The sequence below is a fragment of the Papaver somniferum genome, chromosome 7, assembly GCF_003573695.1.
Source record: "Papaver somniferum cultivar HN1 chromosome 7, ASM357369v1, whole genome shotgun sequence".
In the NCBI taxonomy this organism is placed as follows: Eukaryota; Viridiplantae; Streptophyta; class Magnoliopsida; order Ranunculales; family Papaveraceae; genus Papaver; species Papaver somniferum.
In genome coordinates, this window is record NC_039364.1 from 24,389,641 (window position 1) to 24,402,214 (window position 12,574).

The following is a 12,574-nucleotide window of genomic DNA, read 5'->3' on the forward strand; positions in this document are numbered from 1 at the left end:
ATCTTAACGAAACCCATTCTCCTGTCATTAATAGAGCTAAGACCATGCTCTTTACTAGAAAGCCAAATTTACAGATTTCCCTGGTACCACCGTTGTTTGTAATCATAGATGGATGCCCCTAGCTTTTGGATTGATAAATGTAACACTGGTGGAGGCTTTGATGACATTACTCTGGAAAATGGTGCCGGCCATATGATGAGAGATCTTTATAGTAAAGCTACTTTTTGTGCATCTATTATTTTTTATGTGGAATTTGCTGAGGAGGCTAAAGATTACTCACATTATCATAGAAAGTGATGCTAAGGATCTTATTGACCAATTTTCATCTGAAAGGTTATTATCATAGAAAGTGATGCCAATGATCTTACTGACCAATTTTCATTTGGAAGGTTTGATGGTGATACAAGGACATATGCTATCTACAAGGATATTCAGTTTTTTGCTTCTTCTCAAGTCGGACATATCTCTACTTTTCAACTTGAAACCAGTAATTTTGTTGTTCATGAGCTTGCGTTTTGGACTAAAATAAATAATTCATCTATGTACTTTTTTGTTTTTTTGCAAAAGAGGCAAGCCTCAAATATATTGATCGTGGTTCTCTGATTGGAGATCGGAATTGGTTACAGGACTGACTGAGAATTTCCAACAGTTGCAAAAACTTTAAGCAGAAAACATAGACATTCAACAGACTTAACGTCATAGTTACAGGACATAATCTAAAAGAGAACCCTAACCATGCCAATCTAATTCCAAAGTGACAGTATAAGTTCAAATGGCCTGATTTGGATCAAAAGAAACTCATCCAAAGCACATAACAAATCTACTAACAGTAAAATTGCTAGGATCAAAAGATCTAACCACTTCTCAAAGGGTTTTTTAAAATCATAGTGAAGGTGACATAGGCTTTTCAGGATCCATAGATCCAAGTCCAACCATTTGTCAATGATTTTTTCGAAGTAGCAGTAACATAGTAAACAGAGGTAACAGTTGCAGGAACAGAGGCAACCTGAATAACCTAGATAGGTTATCCTGAAGCGGAATCGGGCTGGCTCGGTATGGGTCTTCAAAATCATTCTTCTGGAACTTATTGATGCTGGTGTTTTTGGTGTCATAGTAACTGCTGGTGTGTGTGTCTTAAAAGGTCTTGTTGTTGAAAGAATCTGAATTGGAACGAGAGACTTGAGATCGTTTGTTGTTGCTGTTGGAGATGCTTGTGAGGTAGTCTTTGATATTGTTGATGGTATCATTTCTAATGAATAGTATAAACTCGTTTCTCTGGATCGAAAGTTAACAAGGATTTACAAGAAAAATCAGCAGGAACTTCACCAAGACCTTGAAAAATTCTCAACCCAAATCTGAGAAACGTCAATTTTACCATCATAACACCATAACAAGTATTTAGAGCACAATAAACTTAAGAAAAACCAAACAGCAAACAGACAAGAACCCTAAAAAAGCTTTTGAATTTGAAATCAAAATCTTGAACTTAAAAGAGTTGAAGACTAAAAATTATTACTCAAATCCGAAAGAAAGAATAGTAATTCCTATGTGCACTGGTTTGTTCCTCATATCTGACTTATAGCAGTTGTTGAGAGGGATCTTTTTTTTTCTTTTTTCTATTTTCTTAATAAATAAATTATTTTTAAATAATTGAGGAATAAATTACAACTCAGAAGGACAAACATCGGGTAGACCATTGCCTATTAAAAAAAAATGAAAAAACTAGATAAGTCCATGAGCTCAATTTAACTTTTCATCCACGTACCATGAATTTCTTTTGGATGTGTTTTTAGGCTGTTCAAGGAACAAAATAAAACCAAAGCTAGGCCACAGATGGGAATACGACACGTGGTGACTCTGGTTTTCGTGTTTTACACGTGTACTCGGAGAGACAATAAAATTGTGTGAAACTGAAAAAGAAACCATAAATTTGATTGATTCAACTCATCATCAGAGAAAAAAAAAAGAAGAGTTTTGTTTTTGATACAGAGATGAGTACTGCAATTGAAGATCAGACTAAGAACCCCATCTCAAGAGAGACTGTTGATTTTGAAAAAGAGTTGAAGAAAGGGGATAAAACTAGTGTTGAAATGGAGGAGGAAGCACGGATAACAACTGAAGATGTAATAAGAGCAGGTGGGTTTGGTGCAAGAGATGATATTGGAAGTTTTCTACCAGTTGCAATGGATTCTACTGATTTTGAAGCTTCTATTCGCGATGCCCGTGGCTACGAAGACGAAGAAGAAGATAATGTCATCAATCGAGATCCAGAAACAACAGCAAGTAAAATACAAGAACAAGGGCAGTCTAAAAGGCCAGGTCTTGGGTGGACTTCTGCTGTTACTACAAATTAATCAAGTAGTAGAAGAAGATGATATTGTAAGCTTTTATTTGTGTGTTAATCGAATTAAATTAGATTTACTTTGTTTAAGTTGCTTAAATTCTGCTGTACTTGGACGACATTGCTAAATTAGAATGTATCAAGTAGAAATTGCAGGTGATTTCAGAAAATTAAAGGCATATTTTTCTTGCTGATTTTCCAATCTTCACCCTTGACAAATATACAGAGTGAACCAAAAATCCACCAATGTTTACCTTTGACATGCCTCTGATGAAACATCAACCTACTTAACTAACGAAGATGCTGAGATCCCCCATTCACCGACAACTAGGCAGGTCCATACTGCAAAACCACAAAAAAAGAAATTGCAGTCGATAAGAAGTAGCAGATAACAGCAGCAGGAGTACAGCAACAAGAGGCAACTTCTTACGGAAAATATTCAGTTTCTCCAGTGGAGGCACTCCAGCAGCACAATGGCATAAGGACATACTTAAACATCTTTTTGTCCCTGCAGCAGATTAAACCGTGGGTTATGTGAATTGCACTAGATTTTAGCAGCATCCAAAATGTGGCCAAGACCCATAATAGCTGCTCCTCTTCTAGCCAAAGCTGTTGCTAGATTTAAGTGTTTGTAGAAACCAGACATACCAGAATTTCAGTGGCATTCTCTGTCACACGTTTTCCATCTTCACACATACAAAATGTATCGGTCAGCTTAATATTCCGGCCTACAAAGAAGCCACATAAGAGGCAATCAAAGACTAGTTATGAGTGTAAGTAAGCCTCCAATCACCAATATATAACATAATAACTAGGGTGTCAACGGGTCCGGGTCCTCCCGGGTATCACTAGACCCGGACCCGGACCTTACCTATAAAAGTCGGATCCGAATCCTAACGGTTCCGGGTCCGGTTCCTACACTTGTGGACCCGGACCCGTTTAAATACCCGGATACCCACCGGTCCCGGGTATCCATTGGATCTTAAGAAAACTATTAAAAAAATCTCAAAAACTTAATATTTGTCTCTTTTTGGCTTGGATTTAAATAATTTTTATAAAATTTATTATTATTTCTTATTAATGTACTAAATAAAGATTAAATCTAAGAGAAAAATTTAAAACGAGTGAAATATCAAAGCTAAAACTAGCAAAAACATGAATAAAAGTATGAATAAACGGGTACCCGATACCCGCGGGTACCCAACAGGTATTACCCGTTTAGATTCGGGTCCAATCGGGTAATTACCCGCCTGATAGGCACATTTTTATGTCTTATATAATCTCAATTGTATATATTATTAGTGCTCGATTTTATATTTATTATGGCTTTTTATGTCCCTGTAGGTATTTTTGGAGAAAGAAGCTTTTGCGGCGAAATTGGCTAAAAAAGTGGTTTTTGCGCTCGTGGGAGAAAATTATTATACGGACTCTCACTTTGGATAAGGGGTAACCTAATTACTAAGGGGTGACCCATTTCCAGGCATCTGCTAAAGGGAGACCGGGACTGGATAGGGGAAGGTCACATTTCTTCACGTTTTCAAACATTCGTTTTGGCGGGAAACTATGGGCAGCGAAAAATAATTTTTAGGGTTCGAATTTTGGAGCATATTTGAAGAGATTCAATCGCTGGAAACAGTTGGGATGAACGTGATTAAGCTAAACATGGATAGTGTAAGTGATTTCACGAAGCAAATTGGGCTGGATAAGTTGTGAAAAGAGAACAAAGTTCAACAGGAAATGCTGTTTTCACGGGATTCTGTTGGATCCAGTTTTGGCAATTGCGTTGAGGATTAGGGAGGATATCTTCTCTTATTCGATTCCCTTATATCTTGGGAAAGTTTGGTAACAACAGAAGACGCGTACGAAGAATTTGAACAAGGATCAGCAGTCGTGTAGAAAAGAAAAGCCGTGACTTGGAAGAAAGGAAGAAGAAGAGATTTTCTCGGGATTTTTGGAGCTGATTGGGTATATAAAGGCTGGTGCGAAGTGAGAGAAGATTATCAAGTGTTTGGGGTCGAGCAGGGACCAGAGAGAGACCGGAGGAGCGAAGAACAGGAGTTGCAGGAAAAGTTTTCTGCTGTTTCTGCTGCTGCTGCTGCTCGAGGAGGAAGAAGAAGACGAAGAAAGGACCCTCCAGGGCCGTCGTTCTTCAAACAGTGCTAGCAGCAGCAGACTTGCGTCGTTATTCAACAGCAGCGCTGAAGTATTGTTCTTCAGAAGCAGTACGTATCGTTCTTCTCTGGACGCTTATAGAGGGTCGTAGTTTCATTGTTTTATATTTTTCACTCTTTTAATCATATTTTGAGCATCAAGTATGTATTTTGAGAACATGATTATTATGAGTAGCTAAACCCCAATACTGGGATGATGGAGGAAACCATTCTTTATGCATGAGTAATTCTATTTAATTCTTTTATGACTATTTGCACTATTATGAGTTGATTTATGATTTTTCTTGATTATTTGTGATTTTATCTGATGATGTATGCTTAGTCTAGGAACTCTTGATGCATCATGCTTATGATTTACATCTAATACTTTATAAAATCTATTTTCGCAAAGAAAAGAGTCGATATTTGTTATCAATATAAGATATAATTGTCTAGAATTAATAGTTGTTTCGCATGAGTATAAGAATTGGTGGAATCCTGAATCCTAGTATCTCTTGATCCTGTGACAAATTTTGTATATATTTTTGTTTTAAAAATATTTTCAAGTCCGAGCAACGAACACATTACTTACCACTACAAAATTACAACACCGTCGGGTCCTAAGTTGCTAATGGGTCCAACTTTAGGACCCGTAACCGGACCCAAGTCTACCGGATCCGGTTCCGGTAGCGGCTACCCATTGACAGCCCTAATAATAACCCACCACTGAGTACAACAGGCATGCTTAATTCCTTTAATTTGAGATACAAATTTCTTTCATTTGAAAGGAGAAATAATGTCAGACAATCATCTTTCTGAAACAATCATCTTTCTGAAACACCAGCTGAAACAAACATAATCACAAGGAAGAAATAGTGAGAGCATCAAAATTATCAAACTATACAAGGGCCTCAGTGAATAGCTTTTCCTGACCGTTTCCATTGGTGTCTGGCCCGCCTTTACAAAGTCGCATTCTTCATATTCCTTAAACTTCCTGCAAAATAAAATTGCATGGGGGAATTAAAGAAAGCAGTGTCATCTATGGTTTGTCGATATACAAAATGCAAATTTGCTAATAACAACATTCTAATGACCCACACTTGATGAACCCTACCTGAGTACCTCATCTTTGGTTTTGTCAGTTAAAAGAACATCGGCGTCATCGTAATTAAAAAGCATCTGTAAAGTTAAAAGTACCAAATAATAATGTTGTGACACCAACACCTCTACACGTTATTCCCTTTCATATGATTTCCTTATTTAGTTTAATATTAATGAAGTAGTTAGAGTTATTGTTAGAAGTCGGCTACGTTCTTGTTTAGGAAGTTACAACAACTATATATATCTGAGTCCTGTAAATATCCAGGCATAGAATACAATTATTTTCTTCAATCTTCTTCTTCTGACTTATTCACTTCCTTCTTTAATCTTCTTATTCTCATGTTTCATTCAAAAACTCTAAGTTCAAACCCTTACCTAGGTTCAGGATCATAACATCTGTCATCATAGCAGGTTTGATCTTTCTCAAAAATAACCCAAATTTTTTTTTCTCTTCCGCTCGCAATCATGATGCTTACCGAGGAAGTTAATCAGCTTACACCCATGATGAAAACCTTGGACACAACTGTTAAAGACTTTATGGCGACTATTATTGAAACCAACGACCATGAAGAACAATCAAGAGCAGCTGTTATTGACGCACTTATGACAAGAACGCAAACTTTTCATAATACAAGCTTGCAATCTATTTTAGAGAATCATTGACAATAGATGAATATTGTGATGCAACAGAACAGACATGATACCACAACTCTTGCTGATACTATCACTCGTAACATGGCACCACTATTTCTCGCGCGTTTTCCCCTAAATACACCTCCTGGATTTAGTGGATCAAATGGCAGCAATGGTGCCAATGGTAGTAATGGTACGACTGGAAATAATGGCTCTAATGGCAATGGTATTTTAGTTTCTCCAGATGCTCTTTCAGGTATTCGTGCATCATCCATCAATTTGAAATTTCCCAACTTTGAAGGGACAGATCCAGCAGGGTGGATTTTCCAGGCAGATCAATATTTTCGTCTACACAACACTGTTGAAGGGCTAAAAATTTCAATTGCTGCAGATCACTTCAAGAGTGAAGCTAATTCTTGGTATAGGTGGGTTCAAAATAAGGTAAATAATCCAACTTGGATGCACTTTTGTTCCCTTCTTCGTGATCGATTTGCCGATAAAAAATTTGCAAACCCACGTCTGGCATTGTCTACAATATCTCAAAAAGGCTCAATACGTGAGAATATTACCGAGTTTGAGAACATCCTGAATTTTGTTACTGATTTACCAGAAGACCATATTATTGATCTCTTTATCCGATCCTTGAAACCTGAGATACAATCTGTTGTAGAAGTGTTTGAACCTCAAACTTTATCTATGGATTTCAAAAAAGCTATTAAACAGGAAGATGTGTTGCTTACCACTTCTTTCTACAAAACTATGGCTCGACCAAATCCTTTCAGACAAGCATTCAATTCTACTAGTCCATCATTCAAGAAAAATACTATTACGACAGGGGTCAAGAAATTATCATTGGAGGAACAGAAAGAGCGTCGTGATAAAGGTTTATGCTTTAATTGCGATGAAACATATAAGCCTGGGCATTTATGTGTTAAACCCAGAGTATTATTACTGGATATGGCTCCTTCAACCACCGAGGTTGTCAATGACTATGCTGATGAAGACAATCTGGACACCAATGATGTCATTGAAGAGGTTACTCAATCAAGTACAGAACCTACAATTTCTATTCATGCACTCACAGGTTCTTCTTTTCCTAATACTATGAGAGTTATAAGATACATTAAAGGGAAGTCAATCACAGTTCTCATTGACTGATCTGGCTCGACTCAAAACTTCTTACATCCAACTATTGCAAAGCAATGTGGATTTTTAGCTCAATCTGACAACAATACCATGAATATTTTGGTAGGTAATGGTGGAGTATTACAAACTCAAGGTTCTTGTTCTGATATATCCATCAAGTTACAAGATTATCAGTTTACTACTGAATTTTTTTTACTGGCACTAAGTGGTTGTGATGTTGTATTAGGGGTTCAGTGGCTACGAACCTTAGGCAATATCACTTGGGATTTTGAGAAACTACATATGCAATTTAAATCTGGTGAGCATGAGCATCTTTTGGTTGGAAATAGTTCAACATCTGTTATGATATTAGACAACACTCCAATGCAAATTTTTTTTGATTATACTTCCCATGGTTTTCTAATCCAATTGGTTGCAACTTCTACTTCAGCATCAGACAATCCTCAGGTACCTACTGCAGTCTCGAAATTACTCTCAAGTTTTTCTGACTTATTTGCATCTCCTTCATCTTTGCCACCTTCACGGGAACAAGACCATCGAATTTCATTACTACCAAATACTGCACCCGTAAATGTAAGACCCTATCGATACCTGTATTTTCAGAAAGCTGAAATAGAAAAAATTGTTTCTGAATTGAAAGCAACAGGTTTTATTATGCCTAGTTCTAGTCCTTTCTCTTCTCCAGTCTTACTAGTTTGTAAGAAAGATGGTTCATGGAGAATGTGTGTTGATTATAGGGCATTAAACAAGGTTACTGTTAAGGATAGGTTCCCTATTCCAGTATTAGATGAGCTTCTTGATGAACTTCATGGAGAAACTGTGTTTTCTAAGGTGGATATGCGATTCGCTTATCACCAATTACGTGTGCATGAAGATGATGCGCATAAAACAGCATTTAGAACTCACGATGGTCACTATGAGTTCTTGGTAATGCCATTTGGATTATCAAATGCCCCTGCAACTTTTCAGAGTCTCATGAATGATGTTCTTAGACCCTATCTTCGAAAGTTTGTGTTGGTTTTCTTTGACGACATACTTTTCTACAGCAAATCTCTCACAGACCATCTAACACATTTGAAGCTTGTTTTTGAAATTTTGCGCACACATAAGCTATATCTGAAGAATTATAAGTGTGACTTTGCTAAAACTACAATCAGTTATTTAGGGCACTCAGTATCTTCTAATGGTATTTCGGTTGAAGCTGATAAAATCTCTTGCATTGTGAACTGGCCTATTCCATCTACTGTCAAAGGTTTGCGTGGTTTTTTGGGGTTAGCAGGCTATTACCGTAAGTTTGTCAGAGATTATAGTAAGATTAGTGCTCCACTGACTCAGTTATTGAAGCATGATGCATTTCATTGGACTATAGATGCTACATATGCATTTAATAAGCTCAAGACAGCCTTAACTAGCACACCAGTGCTAGCACTTCCTGATTTTTCCAAGGAATTAAGCATTGAATGTGACGCTTCCGGTAACGGATTGGGAGCTGTCCTTGTTCAACAGAATAGACCAATTGCATATTATAGTAATCCACTTTCAAGTAAAAATTTAACTCTCTCAGTTTATGATAAAGAGATGTTAGCCATTGTTAATGCAGTTATCAAATGGCGACCATATTTAATGGGTCGACATTTTAAGATTCACACAGACCATCGTAGTCTGAAGTATTTCTTAGAACAAAGAATTAGTTCAATGGAGCAGCAAAAGTGATTGTCCAAACTTCTTGGTTATGATTACGAGATTATTTATAGATCAGGTGCAACAAATTTGGCAGCTGATGCATTATCTCGTATTAATGATTCGCAACTTATGGCAATTACTTCTCCAATATTTTTTGGCCTTACTGATATCATTACAGAATGTCATAATGACATTGATTTCAGTGATATTATTGCTAATTTACGTGCTCAACCAGATTGTAAGTCTTCATGGTCTTACACAGATAACGTTCTTCGTTACAAGAACAGAGTTGCAGTCGTATCTACTTCTTTATGGTGCAATAAGCTTCTCAATGAGTTTCATTCATCACCAACATGAGGACATTCTGGTTATTTACGAACTTACAAGCGTCTTCAGCAGAATTTTTATTGGCCAGGGATGAAAAAAGCAGTTAAGGATTACATTGCTTGTTGTGATACTTGCCAACGAAACAAAGCTGAATCCATAGCTCCTCCAGGATTACTACAACCTTTATCTATACCTACTGATGTGTGGGTCGATATCTCTATGGATTTTGTGGATGGGTTTCCTGCATCTAACCGAAAGACAAGTATATTAGTGGTGGTAGATCGTCTGTCAAAATACGCACATTTCGTGGCTCTTTCTCATCCTTATTCAGCTGACACTGTGGCTGAGATTTTCATACGAGAAATAGTACGTTTACATGGAATGCCCAAGGTCATTACTAGTGATCGTGACCCAATTTTTATGAGCAATTTCTGGGAGGCATTCTTTTCTTTGCAACACACTCAGCTTTGTCGAAGCTCTGCATATCATCCTCAATATGACGGACAAACAGAAGTTACCAACAGAACCTTGGAATGTTACTTACGTTGCTTTGCTGGGATTAAGCAAAAAGATTGGGTTAAGTGGCTACCGTGGGCAGAATGGTGGTATAACACTAGTTATAACACATCTATTAAAATGAGCACTTATCAAACTCTTTACTGTAAGACTCCTCCAACAATTACTACATATCTGCCAGGCTCAACTACTTTCCATGCTATTGATATAGTTCTACAAGCCAGAGATCATATTTTGAAGATTCTTAAATCAAATTTACATGATGCGCAAGCCAGAATGAAGACTTATGTTGATGCGCATAGGACTGAACGCAACTTTTCAGTTAATGATTGGGTTTTCTTGCGATTACAACCTTATCGTCAAACTATTGCAGCTACTTCTTCATTCTCTAAGTTGTCACCTAAGTTCTATGGACCATTCAAGGTCATTGAGAAAATTGGGACAGTTGCTTACCGCTTAGAGTTACCAGTTACAAGTCGAATTCATCCTGTGTTTCACGTCTCACAGTTGAAATTCAAACTTGGATCGTCTGAGATTCTTAATACGGACTTACCTGTGACAGTCGACTATGAGAAATGGGAACCTGATACAATCTTGGAACGTAAGATGTTTAAGAAGGGGAGTGTTGCTGGGACAAAGTGGCTGGTCAAGTGGAAGGATCGTACAACTGAAGAAGCCACATGGGAGGATGCGGATGAACTGCTGCTTCGTTTTCCAGACTTTCAGGCTTGAGGACAAGCCATTTTTTAGGCAGGGTGGGATGTTGTGACACCAACACCTCTACATGTTATTTCCTTTCATATTATTTCCTTATTTAGTTTAATCTTATTGAAGTAGTTAGAATTATTGTTAGAAGTCGGCTACGTTCTTGTTTAGGAAGTTACAACAACTATATATATCTGAGTCCTGTAAACATCCAGGCATAGAATACAATTATTTTCTTCAATCTTCTTCTTCTGACTTATTCACTTCCTTCTTTAATCTTCTTATTCTCACGTTTCATTCAAAAACTCTAAGTTCAAACCCTTACCTAGGTTCAGGATCATAACAAATAAGGATTCGGTAATAAAACTTCAGAGCTGTCAAAAGTGGAGAAAATGCACGTACATTTCCAATTTTATGAAGACCAGGTAGCAATTCTCTAGTTTTATATCCTTTGTCTCCAGGTTTGAGTTTAGGATTGAACTTTTCTTCTGAGATGGTTCCAAAAATCTTTGACAAAGATTTCTTACGTCCAAAATAAACCCTGCAACAAACCAAACAATTATTTAGATTGCAGAAGAACAGAGATAAATATTGCATTTAAGAAATATATAATCATTATAATACTTGTAAGAATTGTCGTCAGTGAGAGATTTGATGAACTCCATGTACTTGGAATTTTCAAGTTTTGCATAACCAAAAGTAAAAACATATATGCTACTGTATCTTTTAATATCTGATATAAAAGATTTCTTAATTAACGGGTTGTTCTTCAAGTACGTCTGCATTTCTCTAGCTTCAATGACCTCCCTCTTTTTGGCTTCGCGCTTTTGATTCTCTACCAGTGGCGCTTCTTTAGCTATCAAATCCTTTTGGTTTTTATCAACTCGTTCTCCCCATAGGCGTTTCCTTTCAGCATTCGTTGTTTTCAGATACTCCTGAAATTGGTCTGGAGCTGAAGATGAAAGCAAAAAGTTAAGGTAATCATCATTAACAATGCAGAATAAATCTCAAAGTAGAGAGACTTGAAAAATGTATTTGTAGAGTGTCTTACACATTTTACTGAAGTCAACTGGTTCTTCACGCATCATGGAGATAGATCCCACTATCGTCTCACGAAACCATTCTAAACCTAGACGTCAATACAGAAAGATTTCAAGAATATTGAATTAAAACCTAAAAAAAAAAATCTTAAACATACTGATTTCAGTCAGAAATCAAAAGAAACAAAGAAATATGAGAGTCCTCTTATGTTTCGCTCGTGTCTCCTTGTCCATCGGTGGCACAGAGAGTACTCAAGTTCCTTGAGAATGAAGTCGCACAAAGACGATTGTCTTGAGAATAACATGAGATACTTGAAAATTTTCCAAAGTTTAAGGGTTGTCAAGGTCTTCGGTGGACTTCTAGTACTGCTGCTGCTATTTTGCAAGTAGATATTAACATTTAGTCCCAAATATGTTGGGCTTTGGACGCTCTAGTCCATCCCTCTCAAGCCTAGTACTAGGACATCCAAATTTACCTATTTCTGGACAAGTCAGTCCTTTTATAAACGATTCAGTCCAAAATGAATTCTTTTGATGCCTAAAATACCCATCAACCAAATAAAATATTTTTTCTTCATAATCAGTTTCATTCTCATATGCCGAAACTCGAAGATATCTCCAATCATGTTAATGGCGACGTTATAAGATGTTGATAAAATTACAGATCAAATTCGATTCATGATCAGGTGTGGTGTAGATCATTTTACGCATATCTAACTTTCCCCTCTCTCTCCACTTGCAGTATGAAGAGCTAAAAAAAACAGATCTGGTACAATTTCATCAAAATCTTATTCAAAATTCGTTTAATGTTAGATCAACAGTTTGTTTATTTGTGATGATTTAGGTATTAGTTTTATTTTGCTTGGTTATTAGATTTTTTTTTGAAGCATACTCGGTTATTAGATGTTATTCTAATCAGTAGATGTTATATT

The 12,574-nt window shown here is 36.8% G+C and overlaps 1 protein-coding gene across 1 annotated transcript; it reads left to right on the forward strand.

Moving 5' to 3' along the window:
* The first annotated feature begins 1,920 nt into the window (after positions 1 to 1,920).
* Positions 1,921 to 2,535, forward strand: LOC113300601. Its single transcript, XM_026549805.1, has one exon. The coding sequence runs from the start codon at positions 1,992 to 1,994 to the stop codon at positions 2,352 to 2,354; it is 363 nt and encodes a 120-aa protein (XP_026405590.1). The 5' UTR covers positions 1,921 to 1,991; the 3' UTR covers positions 2,355 to 2,535.
* The last annotated feature ends 10,039 nt before the right edge of the window (positions 2,536 to 12,574 follow it).